Source organism: Schistocerca cancellata, chromosome 1 (genome assembly GCF_023864275.1).
Source record: "Schistocerca cancellata isolate TAMUIC-IGC-003103 chromosome 1, iqSchCanc2.1, whole genome shotgun sequence".
In the NCBI taxonomy this organism is placed as follows: Eukaryota; Metazoa; Arthropoda; class Insecta; order Orthoptera; family Acrididae; genus Schistocerca; species Schistocerca cancellata.
In genome coordinates, this window is record NC_064626.1 from 870,746,313 (window position 1) to 870,769,925 (window position 23,613).

Here is a 23,613-nt window from a genome sequence, read left to right on the forward strand (position 1 = left end):
GTGCTGCTCCCACAAGTTTTCTTGAAATTATTTTGGTATACCATTACTAGTTTCAGGCCTGAGTCCATTGTCAGATGATAACATTACCTTAGGACAGAAATGTAAAACTTGCAAAGCAATCAACTCTACCATCTGATGATGGGATCAGCTGCAGAGTTCACCAAGCAAAATGGATAACTCAAATAATTACTATTTCACAAAGATTGGATGGTGTGTTCAAGAGAAAGAGCTTCACAAATTGAGGAAGTGAATAATACATTGAACTTTTTCCAATTCATAATGGGATGATTTATTACAGTAATCAGTTATATGTTTTGAAATGAGAAACTATATGGGTTGCAAAACAAGCCTTATTGTTTTATAGTGCGCCAAAATCATGTTTCGCCTTATTTAAGGCATCTTCAGATTGGCCTACAAAGATAATACAAACTTTTCTTAAAAATGATGGTATGCCCCTGATTTAGTAAAACTGTGAACTAACAAGGAAAATATTAAAAACCCACTTACTGGCACAACAGATGTTAAACACATAAACTGCTGTCCATGCAAATGTCTTAACAGGTGAACACTTCTTAATATTTTAAGAATATTACATGTTGTTAAAATTAAAATAAATTAGATATAATGCCAAAAATATTCAGAAGGCAGTAACTCATTGTGACCATCAAAGACACCAATAAACACAACAGGAAAAAATGGCCCTATGCATAATGTGGCAAATGTTCTCAACTGGGAAGGGATCCAGTGACCTCGTTGCCCTTGGAGGGTTTGGCAAGTGTGAAGACAAGCAGTAGAAACTCTTTTCATGTGCTGCAACAAAGCATAGAACACATACCACTGCGATCTAAGGATACCATAGGTCACAACCAAAGTGATTCTGCTATGAAAAGAAGTGCCACCTCCTGATCATTGGGCTGTATGGCAGGCAACAAATGGTATGAACACATTTATTTCTATATTTTGACCCAGTGATCATTTACACGGAGAATGGTGCACTGAATTTCATTCTGCCAGTGCTGGAATTCAGTAACTTTACTTCTTAAGGATTCTGCATTTATATGTAACAGAATTGGCTTGTTTTTGCTGCTGGTAGGTACACTATTTACAATTGGCCTAGTTTAGTTATTTATTTTTAGTATATTTTTATACTATATTCTGATGCTCTTTGTTTTGATTAAAACCAATATATCCTGGGCTTTGTCAGACTTACACATTTCCCTAATCGGATTCAGAGTGTTGAGGCATATTGTCTGACTTGTAAGAACAGAATAAACTATTACACTCCTGGAAATGGAAAAAAGAACACATTGACACCGGTGTGTCAAACCCACCATACTTGCTCCGGACACTGCGAGAGGGCTGTACAAGCAATGATCACACGCACGGCACAGCGGACACACCGGGAACCGCGGTGTTGGCCATCGAATGGCGCTAGCTGCGCAGCATTTGTGCACCACCGCCGTCAGTGTCAGCCAGTTTGCCGTGGCATACGGAGCTCCATCGCAGTCTTTAACACTGGTAGCATGCCGCGACAGCGTGGACGTGAACCGTATGTGCAGATGACGGACTTTGAGCGAGGGCGTATAGTGGGCATGCGGGAGGCCGGGTGGACGTACCGCCGAATTGCTCAACACGTGGGGCGTGAGGTCGCCACAGTACATCGATGTTGTCGCCAGTGGTCGGCAGAAGGTGCACGTGCCCGTCGACCTGGGACCGGACCGCAGCGACGCACGGATGCATGCCAAGACCGTAGGATCCTACGCAGTGCCGTAGGGGACCGCACCGCCACACCCCAGCAAATTAGGGACACTGTTGCTCCTGGGGTATCGGCGAGGACCATTCGCAACCGTCTCCATGAAGCTGGGCTATGGTCCCACACACCGTTAGGCCGTCTTCTGCTCACGCCCCAACATCGTGCAGCCCGCCTCCAGTGGTGTCGCGACAGGCATGAATGGAGGGACGAATGGAGACGTGTCGTCTTCAGCGATGAGAGTCGCTTCTGCCTTGTTGCCAATGATGGTCGTATGCGTGTTTGGCACCGTGCAGGTGAGCGCCACAATCAGGACTGCATACGACCGAGGCACACAGGGCCAACATCCGGCATCATGGTGTGGGGAGCGATCTCCTACACTGGCCGTACACCACTGGTGATCGTCGAGGGGACACTGAATAGTGCACGGTACATCCAAACCGTCATCGAACCCATCGTTCTACCATTCCTAGACCGGCAAGGGAACTTGCTGTTCCAACAGGACAATGCACGTCCGCATGTATCCCGTGCCACCCAACGTGCTCTAGAAGGTGTAAGTCAACTACCCTGGCCAGCAAGATCTCCGGATCTGTCCCCCATTGAGCATGTTTGGGACTGGATGAAGCGTCGTCTCACGTGGTCTGCACGTCCAGCACGAACGCTGGTCCAACTGAGGCGTCAGGTGGAAATGGCATGGCAAGCCGTTCCACAGGACTACATCCAGCATCTCTACGATCATCTCCATGGGAGAATAGCAGCCTGCATTGCTGCGAAAGGTGGATATACACTGTACTAGTGCCGACATTGTGCATGCTCTGTTGCCTGTGTCTATGTGCCTGTGGTTCTGTCAGTGTGATCATGTGATGTATCTGACCCCAGGAATGTGTCAATAAAGTTTCCCCTTCCTGGGACAATGAATTCACGGTGTTCTTATTTCAATTTCCAGGAGTGTATTTACCACATTAAGTATTTTTTGGGTCAACAAAGTTTTCTGTAACCCACCTAGGCTTTGACCATTCTTCTATGGAAAACGTTTAGGGAATTACAGTTACTCACATTTGATGATTACAAGTAATACAGTCCTAAATATCAGTAAATATTACATTCTTAAATTGTCTGCAGGTAGATTAAAAATATTTATTAGCATTAGGTATTTCACTGTTTACACACAATAATTCTTGTAGCTCATAGTGTTTATGTATTTTTAGTACTGTAACACAGGTATTTGTTAAGTTCCTCAACTCTGTCTCCAACAGTGATATTGCTGCAGTTGTTCCATTGTGTAACACACAACTGAACCCACCTATGAAAACTGGAAAGTCATAGGTTGACAGATTTCTGAAATCTTCATTGCGTGTAAGGCATTGGTCGAATCTTGTACTGGTATTCACAATATCTTCATTTTGGACTTTTTCTGGTATTGACAAGGTCTTCATTTCTGTAGCCATTCCTGTTCCAAAGCTGTCAGACTGGAGTATAATTGATATGTGATGATTTTTCCTCCATGTTTCTTGAACCACACTTCTTGTTGTAATTTTTTCTTCTGCAATTAGTGCAGTATTTATTTTCCTTATTTCAGCAGCAGGTTCCATACCGTCTCTTTTGGCAATGGTGCAAGAGTTACAGAAATAACTCTTATTAGATGATCTAAATGCATCAGTGGCATTTCCAGTTCTGATTTTGTCAAAATTTCCTCCAATATGAACGTTTTTGAGCTTCAGTTCTGCATGTGGAAGTTTCATTAACTGCTTTAATGCATCGTCAAGGCATTTCTCTGTTTCTGATCATAGGCCTGTTAGATTTTGATCTACATTATTCCCTAATAGTTTTATCCCTTCGATTCAATGATGGATCTTCTTTCCCACATCAAAAATGGAATGTGTTTCCACACTTCATGCACAAAATCCGACTTCTCACAGTTTTCTGGAATCATGAGAGTTCTGACAGTTATCGAGATTCCTCAAAATATCTCAGTAATGACCTTCCAACAAAATGTGCTATCCAAGGTATTTGTAATTTTTCCATTGGAAGTATATTTGATGTAGCTCCTGTAACATTATCAGATTTGAAACTGACAACAGTGACTGTAGCTCATCAAATATATTTCCTGCTAGTGAAAATACAGACATGATATGATTTTTAAGTTTACAGTATGAGATATCAATATACATATTTAGGGTTAAAATAACAATATATACACATTTGCTAAATGTCCATAGGACACAAAAATGTTTTGTGCAAATAATAATTCAACAAGACTGTTAGCATATTTAGACGATGTTATAGTTGATTAAGAGATAACATGAAAAAGGTAGTTGCTACTCACCGTATAATGGACATGCTGAGTCACAGATAGGCACAACAAAAAGACTGTCACAAAATAAGCTTTCAGCCAACAAGGTTGTTGTCAAAAATAAACACACACACACACACACATACATGCACAAGCTCACACACACGTGATCACAGTCTCCGGCAGCTGACGCAAGACTATGAGCAGCAGCACATGATGGGAGAGGCAATCATATAGGGGTAAGAAGGAGGCTGAGGCAGGGAGGGGGAGGGATGGCTGGATAGGGGTGGTGGGAGGATGCAAGGATGAGGTGAGGAGATGGTAGGGCAGTGAGGTGAAGTTGGGGGATTAATTGGAGGGTGGGGGGAGAGGAAGGGTAGCAGAAAAGAAGTAAAAAGACTGGATGCGTTGGTGGAATAGTGAGCTGTGTAGAGCTGGAATGGGAACAGGCAAAGGACTATATGGGTAAGGACAATGACTAATGAAGGTTGAGGCCAGGAGGGTTGTGGGAATGTAGGATATATTGCAGGGAGAGTTTCTACCTCCACAATTCAGGAAAGCTGGTGTTGGTGGGAGTGATGGCGCAGCCTGTGAAGCAGTCATTGAAATGAAGAATGTCATGCTGGGTAATGTGCCCAGCAACAGGGTGGTCCAGTTGTTTCTTGGCTACGGATGTCAGTGGCCATTCATGTGGACAGACAGCTTGATTGTCATGCCCATGTAGAATGCAGCACATTTGTTACAGCTTTCCCTGTAGGTCGCATGAGTGGTTTCACAAGTAGCCCTGCCTTTGATGGGATAGGTGATGTTTGTGATCGCAATGGAGTAAGTGTTGGTGGGTGAATGTTATGGGATGGATCTTGAATTTAGGTCTGTTACAGGGATATGAGCCATGAGGCAAGGGGTTGGGAGCAGGGATTGTTGTAGGGATGGACAAGGATATTGTGTAGGTTAGAGATTATGTGGGACTCAGCTATTCAGTACAGGATGTCAAATCAAACACTTTTCAGCCATCTAGTTCCCAAACTTATTTTATTTGGCTACCAGATAGAGTAGTAAATCGCCAAAACTGTAGCCAAATGAAATAAGTTTGGAAACTAGACGGCAGAATACCATTTCGGTGGGGTAGGGGGTGGGTGGGGAGGATGTTCTGTAGGATATTTCCCATTTCAGGGCAAAATGAGATGTAGTCGAAACCATGGCAAAGATAGTAATTCAGTTGCTCCAGTCCTAGCTGGTACTGAATTCAACAAGGGTAATGCTCCTCTGTGGCCACACTGCGGGACTTGAGAGGTGGTAGGTGACTGGAAAGATAAGGCACAGAAGATTTGTTTTTGTACATGGTTGGGAGGGTAATTACGGTCTGTAGAGGCCTCAGTGAGACCTTTGGTATATTCTGAGAGGGACCACCTGTTCTGTAGATGCGCTGTGGATGGGTGGTTCCAGAATTGGAATCCGTCAGGTGTTGGGAAAGGTAGTATTCAATAGAGGTAAGGCCATGGGCATTAGGGATATCATTGTAAAGAGAGGTGGCATAAATAGTGATGAGCAGGGTGGCATGTAGTAAAGGAACAAGAACTGTGGAAGTCAGTGGAGGAAACGATTGATATCTTTTATACAGGAGGGTAGGTCACTTGCAATATGTTGAAGGTATTGGTCTATAAGAACAGAGATTCTCTCAGTGGGGGCACAGCACCTGTGTAACGGTCTTTGGACAACAAGAAAGACAGTGTGGTATTGGGGTAAAAGACTCACACATTTCTCGCAGTTGACTCGCGTATTGTGTGCAGCTGATCTCCTTCTCGGGTCAGACAGCTGTGTCGTTCTTCACAAAATAATCTTCTCTGAAGACTATAGCTGGTTAAGGGAATTTCAAAATAGACTTGTTTTCTACTCTTGAAGCGATTCTGTACTCCCAGGATACTTTTGTTCAACTCTGTTATATTTTCATCTCCACAATAAAACAACTTCACAAGATTCACACAAGCGTTCAACTCTTGCAAGTCAACCCCATCTGGGACCATTAGAAACTAACAGATACAATTATAATGTGTTTAGTTTAACAACCACTATAAAACCAGTTCTTGCTTCTCGCAAATCCAACATCCGAAAGTCAAATATAAGTGTCTTTAGTTCAATACCTAATTCATTTGTTCACAACAATACAGTCATTACACTATCAAGGAATAGCATGTGCTTGCTCTTTGTACTAGACATACAGCTTCTCAGGGATGCATTGCAAACACTTGTCCGCACTGATCGACCATCACTATTGCCATATTCTCCTGATACACATCCATCCTGCACACACAGAAACCGGCAGCGAGGTAGACCCATCTTCACTCCCTCACCCTCGTACTTAAAATATTGGGTGTTCAACACAGTAGAAAGCCAAAAGTCTCTAGAATTTACACTGAAATTCTCGAGACACTACATATCCCTCCCCTTAGCTCAAACATGCGATATTTTATACATATTCATTATGTACAATTACACAAGATAAGCCTTTATCTTTTAACAATGTCTTTCTTTCTACTAATGACCATGCATATTTTACCATAATTCTAATACATGACCCTTTCAACCTGTATTGGAGTTAGCTCTGTTTTCTGTTTCTATTACAATTGTAAATGACAGGTGTACGTAACTCATGAATACTCTGCTCCTTCATTCTTACTTCCCGTACTACTTTTTCTAAGTATGTTCTTATTCATTACCTATTGTAACCTGGAGGAACTCTGGGTAGAATAAAAGTGTTCCTTTCTTGGATATTTGTAAACCCAAAACTTAATGAGGCTATTTATGCATAGAATTCAAACTTACCAGACTCATCCTTTTAAACGTGTGACTTTTGTCACAATACTGCCCTTTTTCCCTTTAGGAACAGTACCTATACCTTACATGAGTTGATCCTAGGAGTACCCTTTCTCCTTCTGTTTTGGTTGGTATGCACCTTTCTTATTCCTATCTTCCTATAGTACAGGTTCCCTTCTTGGTGCCCCTGTCTGCACAGTATAGGTCAGCCTTTCATAGGTCTGCCTATCCACCCTTTTTCTCATTCACTAAATGTTGAGTGTGCCCTCCATATCCTTCTTGAGTAGGCCCCCTGGTTCATTGCCCTAGCATACATCTTTATGTATACTATACTTAAATATTCTCTGGTAAAATTACAAATCTACTTTACACTCATATTTCACTTTCTAATACTTCAGCTTATAACCTAGAGTCCTCTTTCACTCCTCACTTTTACTATATAAACAGATATGATGTCCACACATAGTAGATGCTATGTCTACCTGTATTTACCATCTCCCAGTAGATACTATGCTTTTTCTCAAAGGTCTAGCACGGCACATGTAAATATATATTTGAGATCGACAAAATTAACATTGCAGAACTGTCACCAATAGGAACAGTAATCATAATAGTTCTTACACATCGGTACTACATATATGTGATGTGGAACCGTCACGGCTAACAACAATGTATGCATATTTTTCTATGTGCACATACTTTCCCCCTACAACACTAGACAGTTCTCACAACATTTCAATCTGTACTTTCCCTGTTTCTGTCTTTGTGTTATGTTGTGTGTGTGGTTAAGTGTGTTTTTGTATCCTGATTTCTTCGGCTAACTTATGTGAAATAAGTTGAAGGTTTTATTATACCATGGAAATTGAGAAGGACTTCAGCAATAGAAGCATATGCATATGGAAAGAGGGAAAGATAGATAGGTACTCAATAGAGAAGTAAGAAAGGAAAAAGTAGAGATGGTTGCTAAGATCGAGGAAGTGAAAGAAGATAGCCCCAAAGACAGGAAACCCTTCCCACCTCTGATCCCCAGGATCTCTACTTCGCTGGTACTCGAGTGAGAAGCCAGAGGAGGTATGATGTTAAATGTCTCCTACAGAATGGACACTCTCACCTTTACCTTTGAAGCCCCCGAAGAATTATCTTAGCAGCACCTATTGAATGGCAAATGGCGAAGAATTGGTTACACTTGTCTGCATGGGTTGTCAGAAAGGTGGGGTGTGTGATTAGTGTTAGTCATGCTTGTACTTACACTACTCACCTCTTCCAAAAGTTATACAAACCCTCCCATTTACCTTATATCTCACAAAAAGTATAAAATATAAAAATAGAAAATTATACATTATGATAACATAGCTGTTTAGTCATTCACTTTACACTATATATCATACACAAATAAAGTACTCGGTTCAGTTTATGAAGTATAGATATTACTTTGTTTGAATAGTGCCATGACTTTATACTTTTCACTCAAATAATATTTTATTAGTTTCATTTCATGTCTAGAGATCACTGTTCATCTGTGATTCTCTTAAATAGGTCCTAATCTTGTAGCCATATCCAGTTACCTAATTACTAACATTATAGGACAGTTTAAGAATTCAAGAATAGATTACAGAATAGCTTAAGAATTGAAGGGAATTTGGTGCAGGAAAACTAATGTCAGAAGGAACACCGAAAACAACTCAGGAGCCGGCAGTTGTCACTCCGCCCGTTAACATAGAATGTTAACGTCCCTGGGGGATAGATGTGACTCCGCCAAGATCCCATGGATCTGACATTAACTTCACTCGATTGCTTATGGACCAATACTTCTCATTAAATTTTATGTGAAAGTCTCCCTACAGTTAGTTAGTTAGTTACGTGTTCCATTGATCAATAGCACGGAAAAACCATTATGATGTGGAACGTGTCAAATGCACAAGAAATGCACGCAGGAAACAATTTTTTTTTCCCTTATAGTGTTATAACCAAATATTTCTATTATCTATCCCATTCCATTAAATGGCACAAAATGCATATATTGTATCTCCAGATTTATTTACTCATATTCAAAAATTCATCTATGGTATAGAAGGAGTTGTTAAGGAGGTACGATTTCAATTTGTTTTTGAAATTATTACTGCTGTCTGTCAGACATTTTATTTCATCTGGTAATTTATCAAAAGTTTTATACCCCTTTCTCTGCCAAAGATAGTTTGAGTAAAGCATAGTGTAGGTCTTTCTTTTTTCTGGTATTGTAATCATGAATGTCGCTGTTGATTTTAAACTGGTCCATGTTGTTGAGAAAAAATTTCATTACTGAGTAAATGTACTGTGAAGCAGTTGTAAGAATTCCTAACCTTTTAAACAGATGCCTACAAGATGTGCGACTATGAACCCCACACATTATTCTAACTACTTTCTTTTGAGCAGTGAATACCTTTTGCCTAACTGTTGAGTTGCCCCAGAATATTATTCCATATGACATCAGAGAGTGGAAGTATGCAACATATATTAGCTTACTAATTTCTACATCCTCAAAATTGGCAGTTATTCTGATTGCAAAAGTTGCTGAACCTTGTCGCTTTAGGAGATCCAAAATATGAATTTTCCAATTAAGATTCTCATCTGTATGTACACCCAAAAACTTAGTATGCTCTACCCTGGCTACTGACTTCTTTTGATGTATTATGTTTATTGAAGGAATTATAGTTTTTGCAGCAGAAAATTGTATGATTGATTGATTTTATTGTTGTAGAGACCTCAGAGATCGTCTGAGGCATTACAAAAGTCAATATTACACAGTATAAATGTTACACAAATAATTACAAAAACAAGAATCACATCATACACCTTTACGGGGAGGAGATGTATCGCAGCATGAAGAAATTTGAAAAGTTGCGCCACCGTACTCAAGAATCACAAGAAAAATATTACACAATATAAATATCACACAAATAATTATGGTACCTTCACATAAATACAAAACAGAGAAACTTCTGGTACAAATTGATATTGCATAGTAAATTTAGCCAATTACAGACTTACTCATATATAGAAGCATATAAAAACTGATCACAAAGTGTAGTCATACCATATTCTTTGCCTCCCTTAAAAATTCATCAGTTTCATAAATGCTGAGCTCAAGAAGAAATTCTTTTACTTTTCTTTTGAATTGTTGAATTGGAAGATCCCTGATATGTTGCGGTATGACATTAAAAAATTTTATGGACTTGTATAAGAAGCACTTTTGTGTTTTTTTATAGTTACATCGGAATGAAACTAGGTCCTGCTTGTTTCTTGTGTTATAATTATGTCACATGTCATACTGTTGATAACTCAGATAGTTTTCCTTAATATGCATTACACACTGTAGTACAAATATTGACGGCAGGGTCATAATCTGTAATTTTTTAAAGCTTGGCCTACAGTGAGCTCTGGGTGCCAAGTTACATATTAGTCTTATTGCCTTCTTTTGTAGTTTGCAGACATTAGCTGCCTTGCTTTGATGTCCCCACAGTATTGTACCATAGGAAATGTGACTGTGTATTAAAGCAAAATAAACCACTTTAAGTACTGGCATGTTTAGACAAAGATGCAGCTCCTTAGAGCAAATATTCCTTTGCTAATGCTGCTTCCCACTTTTTCTATATGGCTACCCCAGGATAATTTTGAATCAATTGAGATTCCAAGGAAATCATTTGAGCTCTGCTCAAGTTTTTTTTTTTTTTTTTTTTTTTTTTCACACAAAGGGAATTAGCTTTACACTAATTTTCGACTTTGACAGTGCACTGGTCTGCTTCATATTTCACCTTCTGTGCTGTTTCTGCAGTTATACAGACTGCAAGATCATCTGCAAATAAGTAAGTCCTAGTTGATGGCCCAACTATGTTACATAGTAAGTCATTTATATAAATAATAAATAGAATTGGGCCAAGTACAGAACCTTGTGGGACACCCATGCCCACAGGTAAGTAATCTGATTCTGCACCATTAAAAACCACCTTCTGCACTCTATTACTTAGATAAGATTTTATCAATTCCAGAGCACTTCCTGTAAAGCCATAGAATTGCAGTTTGTTCAATAAGATTTCATGAGACACAGTGTCGAAAGCTTTTGACAATTCAAAGAGTTTATTCTGAACCAATAGCTTGCTTTCTAGTTGCTTCACACACTGTGTTAAAAGGGATAAGGCAGATTTAACAGTTCCTAACCCTGTTCTGAAGCCAAATTGACTATCAGTGAAGATTTTGTTTTCTTCAAAGTATTTTACTATTTGATTATTTAATATAGCTTCTATCACTTTAGACAAGATTGGCACAATTGAAACAGCCCTAAAATTATCACAACTTCAGAGGCTGCCTTTTTAGTGTATTGGAGTGACTCTAACAAACTTTAGTGCCTTTGGGAACTGAGCCTCCAAAATACATGTATTTACTTCATGTGTTATCAATTCTGGCAGTTGAACAACTTTAACATGGCTCAACTTAAACCATAAATGTCATTACTAAAACTGTTCTTCATTTTCCTCAGTATATTAGTAACATCCTGTACCTTGACCAGTTTAAAGCTAAATGTACTTTCAGGCTTTGTGGTGTGTCTCAGGTAGTATTTATGGTCATTGGCTATATTGGAAATGCCAATCACCTTTATTATTTCTTGCACCTTCTCAGTGAAGAATGTATTTAACTGTGTAGCATTCAGATTACTGCTTTCAGCCTGTGAAGTCATTTTCCTGTTGCACTGACTGTTAATGATATTCCACATTGCACGTTTCTTATTTTCAGATGTTAATATTATATCTTCATTTTTGTTTTACACCTAGCTTCCTTTAAGGCCTGTCTTAATCTTTTCTTTTTCACTGTGAGCATGTCTTTAAATACTTGAGAACCTGTACTTCTATACCAGTTATAATATTGATCACACTCCCTCTTGATCTTCAACACCTTTCCATCCTTGACCTTATTTACTCTAAGTGCCTTTTTATTATTTAGTAACTTAATGTGAAAGGACATCTTAGCATATACAGAAAGAGTAAATATGAGTTCTTCCATCTTTCTATCTATTGCATGTTCTCGATAAACCTGCAACCAATTAGTTTTATCAATATGAGGCTTAAACATATTTAGATTATCGTAATTGACCACACATACTTTCTTTCCTGCCATGTGCACTGAGTCAGTGTTACAATTTCTTGTTATATCTGTTCTAAGAAGTAGTGGCCAGTGGTCAGATACACAGGTCTTAATTACCTCTGACTTGAGATGCATTAACTCATTTGATACAACTATATTGTCAATACAGGAACCAGTACCTTTACAATGTGGCCTTGTTATTTCAGTGGTTGTGATATAAAGACCAAAAGAATTTAATTTAAATTATTTACATATGAGTTATAGATAGTGGACAACTGAAAATTCAAATTGAAATCTCCACAGATTAGTATCCTACACTTATACTTACAGACTGTCTCACATAAAGACACTAACTTGTTAACAAAATCATCTGTTGAATTGCCTCCAGTCTTAGTTGAGTACAAAGCTACAACTATTAAATTTAAATCTGTTAACCTAACAGCTGCAATTTCATATAACATTTCTAGAGATAATGCTTTAACTTTTGCTATTGGTTCATATTTAATCCCTTTTTTTAGAAATATAACACACTCACCATGATTTTTATTAGTTCTACAATATTTGTCAGCTAGGGTGTAGCCCTCAGGGCAGTATAGATCTATTTCATCATGCTTTAACCAGTGTTCTACGAGGCAGACTACATCTAAGTGATAAGTGTCTATGACATCTTCCACTACTTCCAACTTATTAGATGAACACTGTACATTCCAGTGAAGGACATTAAAATTGTCTGATCTGTGCCTGAGTCTGTTTACCTTGAGATCTTCCTCCCCCTTTGGTCTACCACTAAAAAATGATTTAGATGGGAGGGAAGCACTGATTTCCATTTACTCGCCCTGTTAGTATTCGGTCCTGTTACTGGGATTATTCATGATGCTGATTCATCTGCTACTGCTGCTGCTGGTGGTGGTGGTAGTGGTGTACTGTGTTTTTCAAAGTTCAGAGCAAGCCCATTCGCAGAAAACCAATAATAACTTTTCCAAAGGCCTTATTTATATCATTTTCTATCAGACTTTCTTTTACTGGATTAATAATTATGCTTGTATCATCAGCAAACAGTGTCAGTTCAGCATCTTGTTTCACATAGGAAGGGACATCATTCACATATATCAAGAACAGGAGCAGGCCCATGATTGAATCTTGTGGAACACCTAATGTAATTTCACCCCAGTTAGATGAAATGGTAAACTCCTTTGAATCACTTGAAGCATATAGAGAGACTTTTTGCTTCCTGTTCTGTAGATATGACTTAAACCACTCATATGCTGCTCCATTTATACCACAGAATTGTAATTTCTCTAACATAATGTCATGGTTCACAGAATCAGATGCTTTGTATAGGTCACAGAATATTCCTACTGGTGACATTTTACTATTTAAAGACTCTATTATGTGGACAGTGAAATTGTATATTGCTGTCTCAATGGAAAAGCATTTCTGAGATCCGAACTGTGATTTACTAAGTATCCCATTACTAAAGTAATCTTTACCTAGGTTTCGATAGATTTAAATCTATCTTCTTCAGAAGGCGGCAGTATTACATTAACATGGAGTGATATGTCATTGCCAGTTTTACAAACATCTGCATAGCTCCATTAGTCCAAATAAAATATAGCCCTGAGAATAGGGTTTGTCAGATAAATAAAATTAAGTACATGGAAGTTGGAGAGCGCTCTTCAACTTTCATGTACTTAATTTTATTTATCTGACAAACCCTATTCTCAGGGCTATATTTTATTTGGACTAATGGAGCTATGCAGATGTTTGTAAAACTGGCAATGACATATCACTCCATGTTAATGTAATACTGCCGCCTTCTGAAGAAGATAGATTTAAATCTATCGAAACCTAGGTAAAGATTACTTTATCCTTTGCAACTGGTCGGCTGTTTTTAATCTAATTACGTGGAACCGTTGCTGTTGCGCAGCTATGTTTAAAATAATGATATCCCATTACTGTTGAGATGGCTAACCACTCTTGAGTACATTACTTTCTCAAAGATTTTTGAAAACGCTGTAAGCAAGGATACTGGCCCATAGTTATTGACATCTGTGGTTTCCCCCTTTTTGTAGAGAGGCCTAACGATGGCATACTTTAACCTGTCTCAAAAAATACCCTGAGTCAGTGATGCATTACATATGTGACTCAAAACATGAGCCGTCATTGCTCAACATTGTTTTAATAACTTGTTAGAGATGTCATATACTCCAGCAGAACATTTATTTTTCAAAGATTTAATAATTTTCCTTATTTCACAAGAGGTTGTTAGATGAAACTTAATCTGAGTAAAATTTTTCAAAACTGTCTCTTCCATGTACTTCCTGGCTTTTTCTTTTGGACTATTATCACCATTTTTTTCTCCTACACTTAAGAAGAGATTGTTAAATACATTGGCTATCTGTGTAATGTTGTTTAAGATGGTTTCGTTCTCTTTAACAGTAATACTACCTACCCCAGTGGTTACTTTTCCTGTCTCCCTTCTAACAACACTCCATATTGATTTGATTTTATTGCTGGAGTTGTTAATTTCTTGTCTAACATACATATTTCTTGATTTCCTTACAACTTTTCTCAGTATGTTACAATAATTTTTATAGTGTGTAACTACTTCTGGAACTTTACTAGTTCTTGCTGTCTCATACAATTTTCTTTTTCTTTCTGAAGACACTTTAATACCTGTAATAATCCAAGGTTTCTTTGAAAAGTTTGTTGTGTTACAATTAGTGATTTTCTTTGGAAAACATTGTTCAAAAAGATGTAAATTTATCATGAAATATGCTGCATTTATCATTGTCATTTGGCTCATTATATACATCTTCCCAGTTTACATTTTGCAAACTTTCTCTGAAGTGATCTATAGATACCGGTTTGAGCACCCTCACACTTTTACTTAATGATTTCTGAAGTGTACACCCTGTTAGGTTTTGTAAGTTAATTAGTTGTACATCATGGTCAGATAATCCATTTACCACTGGGAAAGCATGTGTTTGTTTTACATCCTCTTTCTGTTCAAATACATTATCTATTAGAGTACTACTCTCCTGAGCTATACGTGTAGGGAAATTGATCACTGATTCTAAGTTATATGTTGTTAACAACACTTCTAGTTCACCTTTCCTATCAGAATTGCTTAGAAAGTTAACATTGAAATCGCCACAGATTAATTTCTTCTTTTTGTGTGACAGACAGTATAATAGGGAGTCAAACTTTTTTATGAATAGCTCCCAGTCTCCTAGTGGAGACCTGTACACTGTTGCTAATATCAACACAACATTATCTAACTGAATTTCACATACACAAATCTCAAAGTGCTGACCAACACAAAATTTGCTTACTTCAACAGTTCTGTATTTATAGCCTTGTTTTATGAAGATGGCAACTTCTCCTTTATCCATACTAGATCTACAAGTGTAAGATGTTAATTGTACCCATTTATGCCGACATTTTCCATCCCCACAGTTATTTGGTGCTCAGACAGACAAAGTATATCAATCTTATTCTTATTTGTGACATCATCTAAACACATTATCAGCTCATCTACTTTATTTTTTATTCCCCTCATATTTTGGTGAAGTACGTTGATACCACCCTTAGCTTTATCCCTATTTGCTGTGCATGAAGTTTCTTTCTTCTATTTTCCTTGGTTGTTGTCTGTCTGGAATTTGGCTTTAAGCTAAAAAAACCTGTCTGCCTGGTCCCAATAACCACAGAGATCACCCCTTGTGTGACTGTGGCCCCCCTTACAGTATCTGCTAATAGAGAAGCTAACTTATCTTTCCCCTTCCTATTAAGGTGCAGGCCATGTGTAGTGTAACCCCACCTACCAATAGCATCAACCAGAACAACGCTCATGTGAGACTTTGCAGATGTCTGGAGCATCCCGTTCAGCTCAGTGTTAACATGCCTTACAGCAGTGTTTACCCAGGGCTGATCATGGCACTGAAAGACCTCCACAAACCCCACATTCATGTGCCCAGTTTCTGCTCCTATTTTATCCAGGTCATTCCAAATATTATATCTTGGACAAGAAACAATTACCATTTTACTAGGAAGCATGACATTTAGTAAGGTTATTCTATGTTCTAATCTGTCCTGGACTGGTTTGAATTCTTTCCATGAATCATTTCTAACATTTCTATTATCATTAAGTTTGGAAAAAGCAACAGTCAAAATGTTTCCAAAAATTATACTCTCAGTAATTTCTCGATCTATAATAATTTCAAAAGGTTCTGCCAGACTACTTACATTTAGCATGTCAAAGTTGGCTAATTTTTCCCTGACATTCCATTCTACATTGTTTACTCGTGAACCGACAGCTTGTGTAGTAACAGCTCATATACTAACACCCCTGGAATTTTCCATTGAATAATCGATATTACATCCTTATGTTGATCTGTGTTCTCTTTCAAAATATTCATTTCCTGTCTTACAGAATTAAATATAACATTACATACATTTTACAAGATTCTAATTTTTCATTAAGCTTGGGTTCTATATTATTACTTTTGGCATCAAATTCTAGTTTCTTTGTAAAATTCCAAAATCGCTCATACTGTCTATGGTTAGATTCAGTAAACAGCTGATTAATATGAGTATTAAAAGAACTAGTGAGTTCACTCTTTAAATGTAATTTCAGATTTTCTACATTATTATTTATAGATTCAAATTCAGTCTTTAATAAAACTATTTTTTTGCTTGACTGTTAAAGGTTTCACTATGATTACTTAAAATTTCATTCTGAGCATCTAATTTTTCACTTAAGAGTGGCTGAATCAGCCTTCTGGTCATCCAACTTAGCACTTGGGTCATTTAATCTAGCATTTAGTTTTTGTCTCAAAGTTGCCATTTGGGCATTTTGAGCTTTGATTAAATTCACTACTTCAGACCTGTCATCCCCTTCTTTAGCAATTCTCATAGCCATGGCTGGTTCTGACGTCTCTCTAACTTGTTGTATACTGTCCCTGCTTCTATAGACTTTAGCTCTTGTGAGCATCCAACACTAATTTCAATTATACCAATTACACAGTAAAAGTTCACCCCACAGTATTTTGTAACATGTCTTACTAGAATAATAAAATTTTTAATTCTGCTCACCCAGCATAGAATTCTTGCTGCGTAGGTGAGCGAAGGTGTAATCAGTTCCGGTGGACAGCACTGGCACTGGCGGCATCAAATGTTGGTTTGAAAGTCATCAGAGGCAAGCACAGGTGGAGTCAGCACTGGTGAGCAGCAGCTGCTGCAGTTGGTGACTGGTTACTGTGTCAGTGTCGGCCCAATGTACGTGTGTGGAGACTGCTTACTCTCCACACCCAATCATCTGATTCGAAAAACTGAGGTCATCTCTCCAGTTTTCTTCGCTATTACTTTCTCAAGTCTTTTACAGTGCTGCACTTGCAACTTTCTTCCATTTGTTCGTTGGACTCAACGTGATTACTGGAATCAGTTCTCGTATGTTGTTAGGCTTGGTTGCTATGGCAATGCCTAATATCTTCTTTCTGTTTCTGTCTTTAAATTTCCGTTTTCTTCAGGTCCTGTCAAATAGGTCACTACGTTCTAATGGTCTTCGGATGACAAGAGAGACAGTGTGGACTAGGGTGCAAGACTCTCACGTTTCTCACAGCTGACTCACGTATTGTGTGCGGTAATCTTCTTCTGAGGTCAGACGGCTGCATCAATCTTCACAAACTCTTCTTCTCTGAAGACTATAGTTGGTTATGAGAATTTCAAAATAGTCTTCTTTTCCATTCTTGAAATGACTCTGTACTCCCAGGATACTTTTGTTCAACTCTGTTATATTTTCATCTCCACAATAAAACAATTTCACGAGATTCACACAAGTGTTCTAATATCACGAGTCAACCCCGTTTTGGACCACTAGAAACTAACAGATGCAATTATAATGTGTTTGGTTTAATAACCTCTATGAAACAAGTTCTTGCTTCTCGCAAGTCCAACACCCAAAAGTCAAGTGTAAGTGTCTTTAGTTCAATACCTCATTCATTTGTTCACAACAATAGTCATTACACCATTAAGGAATAGAGCTTCACAGACGCATGCTGAAAACACTTGTCCGCACCGATCAATCATCAGTATTGCTCTATTCTCCTGATACACGTCCATCCTGCACACACAGAAACCAGCGGCAAAGTAGACAGATCTCCACTCTCTCACCCTCATACTTAAAATATTGGGTGTTCAAGATGGTAGAAAGCTGAGTGTCTCTAGAATTTACACTGAAATTCTCGTGGCACTGCAACCGGCCACAATGGGGTGTCTTGGGTTGTAGGGTTTAAGGACTTTAGGAAGCATGCAAGATTTAGGAGTGCAAGAAATGGTAGGCACAACCCGTGGGGGTCACATCTGCACTGACAAGCAGTCTCTCTCAAAATATACCAAGGGTCTCACTGAGGTCTTTACGATCATAATTACCCTCCCAACCTTGTACAGACAGAAATTTTCTATGGCGTATCTTTCCAGTTACTCACCACCACGCAAAATCTCACCTTCCGGCCACACCACCCAGCACTGGAGCAACTGAATTACATTGTTCACCAGGGTTTTGACTACCTATCATCGTGCCCTGAAATGAGAAATGACTTCCACAACTTCCCCTACCCAACACAGTGGTGTTCTGCCACCCACCAAGCCTACACAGTATCCTCATCCATCCCTATGCAACCCCTGCTCCCAACCCCTTGCCTCATATTCCTTTAATAGACTTAGATCCAGTACCTGTCCCATGCATCCACCCATCACCATCTATACCAGTCTAGTCACAAATATCAGCTATCCCACCAAAGGCAGAGCTATTTGTGAAACCAGTCATGTGATCTACAAACTGAACTGCAACCACTGTGCCGTATTCTATGTGGGAATGACAACCAACATGTTGTCTGTCCACATGACTGGCCACCGACAAACTGCGACCCTGTTGCTGAGCATACCACCATGCATGACAGTCTTCATTTCAATGACTGCTTCACAGCCTGTGCCATTGGCAACCTTTCCACCAACACTAGCTTTTCTTAATTGTGCAGGTAGGACCTCTACCTGCAATATACCCTACATTCCTATAAGCCTCCTGGCTTCAACATTTGTTAGTCATTGTCTTAAACATCTAGCCCCTTCCTGTTCCCATTCCAGCACTACACAGCCCATTATTCCACCAATGCACCCACTCTTTTCACTTCTCTCCCTTTCTGCCCCCCTCCCCCCCCCCCCCTCCCCCACCTGTCGCCAAACCTCTTGACTGCATGTAGCTGCCCTATCCTCATTCCAACTCATCCCTGCACACAACCACTAGCAGCACTTTATAGTCCTGCACCCCTACTCTACCATCCCTCATCCTCCCCATCCCCTCCTCCTACCCCCACCTGGTTGCCTCCACCATCATGTGCTGCTGATTGTAGTCTGGCTTCAGCTTGCCGGAGGCTGTGGTCATGTGTGTGTGTGTGTGTGTGTGTGTGTGAGAGAGAGAGAGAGAGAGTTGCATTTGTGTGTGTTGTCTATTTTGTGACAAAGGCCTTGTTGGCTGATAGCTTATTTTGTGGCACTCTTTTTGTTGCGCCTATTTGCGACTCAGCATCTCCACTATATGGTGAGTAGGAACTATCCTTTCCATAATATTATTACATTGGATTTTACATTGTTTGATTAAGAGATAAATCTCTCTGAAACACACCTTTTCTATACTGCTTAATTAGATTCACAAAGACTACGAATATAAATAATCACAGGCAAAATATGTCGCATTCAAATGTGAACAATACAACTACATCAGGATTTCTTATGCTTTGAAGTTACAGCTGCAGAAATTTAAGTGCCCATATTTCACAGCTTTCAATATGATTATTGATGATGAGTAAACAGATTTGTTAAACTTCCTTCTCATATATTTAGGTTGTGTTGCCCAGAAGCAGAAATATACCACAAAGAAAAACCATAAAACAGTTGAAGTTTGGAGTTTTGCACCTGATCTCTAAATATCCAAAACTTTAGTAATGGTCCTTCTTGATAGATCAAAGAACATTGAAGCAGATAGACTCCATTCCCTTCAACTAAAAAAGAAGTATAAATTAGAACTTAGGAAACAGGTGTGAATGGCAGACAATAACTACATTCACCAATCACAAAACAAATGAATGGTTGCCTCAAAATTTACTAAAGCAGAACTGAATAAAAGTTACAAAGTCTCTTCAAATGTTGGTTATTGACAACTCATACAGAAACCAGAGTCAAAGGAAGTGGTGGTTGAAAAGGAAGTGGAACAGGGCTGTAGCCTATCCCCAATGTTAATCAATCTGTACACTGAGCAAGTAGTGAAGGAACCCAAAGAGAAATTTAGAGAAAAAATGAAAGTTCAGGGAGAAGAAAGCAAAACATTTACGCCTGCTGATGACATTGTAAACATGTCAGTGACAACAAAAGCCTTGGAAATACATTTGATTAAAATGAACAATGTTGTGAAAGGAAGATATAAGATGAACATCAGCAAAAACAAAAGAATGGTAGTAGAATGTAGACATATTAAACTAGTTCATGCTGAGGGAATTAGATTAGGAAATGACACACTAAAAGTAGTAGATAATTTTTGCTGTTTGGACAGTAAAATAACTTATGATGGCCGAAGTAGAGAGGACATAAAGTGTACACTGGCAATGGGAAGAAAAGCATTTCTGTTGAAGAGAAGTTTATTAATAGTGAACATAAATTTAAATGTTAAGAAGTTTTTTCTGAAGGTATTTTTTGGGAACAGAGTTTTGTTCAGCAGGGAAATGTGGATGATAAGCAGCTCAGATAAGAAGAGACTAAAAAATTTTGATATGTAGTCCTACACAAGAATGCTCAAGGTTAGATGGGTAGCTCATGTAACCAATTAGGAAGTACTGAATAGAACTGGAGAGAAAAGATCATTGTGTCATAAATTGACCAGAAGAAGAGATTTATTGATAGGACACTTTCTGTGACATCATGAGATGATCAATTTAGTGTTAAAGGGAAGAATGAAAGGAAAAAATTGTAGAGGGAGACCAAGAGGCAAATACAGTAATGTAAAAGTTGCTGTAATTACTTAAAGATGAAGAAGTTTGCACATGATTGAGCAGTGTGGAGAACTACATTTGGAATGAAGAGAGAGAGAGAGAGAGAGAGAGAGAGAGAGAGAGAGAGAGAGAGCCTTACACTGAGAATAAATTTTTGTTCTGAATTTTGTTGTTCTTTAGTCTGCTGTTTTCAAAGTTATTTTCTTTGTTCAAACTTTGACAACATTGATAGCACGTATAATCTCCAGATGAAATATATTGAAATGAATTTACTAAAACTTAAAGGGAAAAAACGTAATAACAGTCCTGGAATCCAAAGAAACTTTTTGTTTGGGATTTAATTTCATATTTAATTTGTTTACTTTTCTTCAGGAAACACTTCGTACAGCAAGTGAACTACAGTTGTGCTTAGATCTGAGAACAGCAGCATACTGCAATGCTATTGAAAAGATATTCAGAACTTATGATAATGCTGGGTTGGCTATGTAAGCCCCTCAGCTACATGTCAGGTAAACGTTGTCATCTTTTATTAGACGTTTATATTACAAGGGTAAACAATATTTGAAAATGTGTTGTAGTTCCATTTGTTTAGTCATAACAGTTATTTGGAACATAAATTTAAAATTAATAAGGATGTTCAGGCTTTCTGGATGTGTTGATATTCACTCTTTTACATTTCAGTTCCTGGGTGTCACAAGGTTAGTGAGCGACTCATAGACTTCAGCGCTATACAATATATGGATGAGTAAATAAGAGTTGATGTCTACCGGGTCTTTTTTAAAAGGTTTAATATTGAATGAAGCCTTTTTTGGAAGACTTTTTTGTATTTGACTCACTTCAAATGATACAAATGTGATTGTTCAAATTACTGTAAGATACGTGTAGCTATATGTATGTACAATATGTCACATTACTGGAATACAAAATTTGTAAAGTAAACCAAGGAAACACAAAGATTTTCATTTATTTTGAAGAAATGGAACTGTTCTATAAAATGAATTTGACACCAATTTTGATAAAGAAAATTAAGAATGAAAACAGAATAATACAAATTGAAATAATTCAAACATAGATGTACTGGTTCATTCATTCACGCATTGTGTTCCATAAATTACACCTGGAAGCAAAGCCATTCAAGGATGTAGAACAAGTCATGCTATGCTCAACAGGCATGGGCCACTGCAATCAGTCACTTTATCTCTGGAAAGTATACCAACAATCACTTGCAACTTATACTAATCTATTCACAGCAATAATCATGATTATTTCTAGATTCTAGACATAAGAGTTGGCACTCTTACATTGTTCTGCTGCTGTTTTTATCTACTCCTTCATACTAATCATTGATGTAACTTAATGAGTTCAGAGTACACAATCAACTATCTTTGTATCCTTGACAATATTAGTAATAATTTAGTGACAAACTTATTCTGCTTTCCTACTTAAATGTTACTAGTAATAATCCTACAGACTTGTACATGTAGCTTATGAATAAGCAGGAGAAGAAATATCAGTTGGCACTATCTGACTTTAAGTTACTTGATTGAATTGAGTTTTATTTGGTAATATAGATTATATTCTGTACGCTTAATGTCTTCGTACAATAGAATCATTTAGGTAGCATAATGTCACAAGAATTTTTTCTATATGAGGTGTTTTACAAATACAAGATCAATCACCTAAATTGTGCCACGCAGACATTTCAGAGTTGGAAAGTACTATTGATGCACAGTTTTTACAGAATGGATTGGTAGTCAGGAACTCACATAGTTGACCAATAAACAGATTGTAATGATACTCAGTGTTTTTTTGTGCAAACCTACACTTTTTAAATGGAAAAATATCTATTGACATTAACAAACTAAAAGGAGGATTAATTAGAATGTCAGTGGTGTTTGCTGCAGGATTATAGTGTGATTCATTAATGAGACGTTGTATTTTGAAAAGTTCCCACACCGACACTTGTGCAATACCTGTGGTAGCACACACTACAAGGTAACACAAGTGCATACCACAGTTATGTGGATTCTGACCAGTAACAAGACACTTAACTATCACAGGTTGTGTTCAAAATGACCATCAGCAGAGGCAGTACACACTTCCAGATTGGTATTGAACAACTGCTGCACACGTGCTAGCATTTCAGTGGGGATGTCCAATCAGTCTGCAGTAATTAGTTATTGCACATCATCAGGTGTAATTGTTATGCCCTTTTAGACACTGTCTTTCAGCTTTCCTGACAGATAAAAGTCTACAGGCATAAAACCTGGGGAATGGGCCAGGCAAGGTATAGATCCTCTGCATCCAATTCAACGATCTGGAAACAATTCATGAAGAAATACTATAGTACTTAATGCACAGCCATCATATTGGTGACAAAGGCTCCTCCTAGGATGCAGAGGAACTACTTCTAGCATCCATGAGAGATGGCCTGTTAGGAGGCTGCGATACTTGTCACATTCGGTGTTCTGTCTATGAAAAATGGACCTATGAGCTGATGGTTCACTATCCCAAACCATACATTTACATTCCATGGATGCTGATGTTCCACCTGATGAAGCCAATAGTAATTGTCAACAGAACACTAGTGTATGTTTTGG

The 23,613-nt window shown here is 38.3% G+C and overlaps 1 protein-coding gene across 3 annotated transcripts in view; it reads left to right on the forward strand.

Annotated features, from left to right (window-relative positions):
* The window catches only part of LOC126162545 (glutamate dehydrogenase, mitochondrial-like), a 69,070-nt gene extending 46,860 nt beyond the window's left edge, over positions 1–22,210 (forward strand). For all 3 annotated transcript variants that reach the window (XM_049919138.1, XM_049919146.1, XM_049919129.1), the window contains 2 exons: positions 21,386–21,522; positions 21,695–22,210. In XM_049919138.1, coding sequence (XP_049775095.1) covers positions 21,386–21,502 — 117 coding nt within the window. In that variant the 3' untranslated portion in view covers positions 21,503–21,522; positions 21,695–22,210. The remainder of the gene's footprint in view (positions 1–21,385; positions 21,523–21,694) is intronic.
* The last annotated feature ends 1,403 nt before the right edge of the window (positions 22,211–23,613 follow it).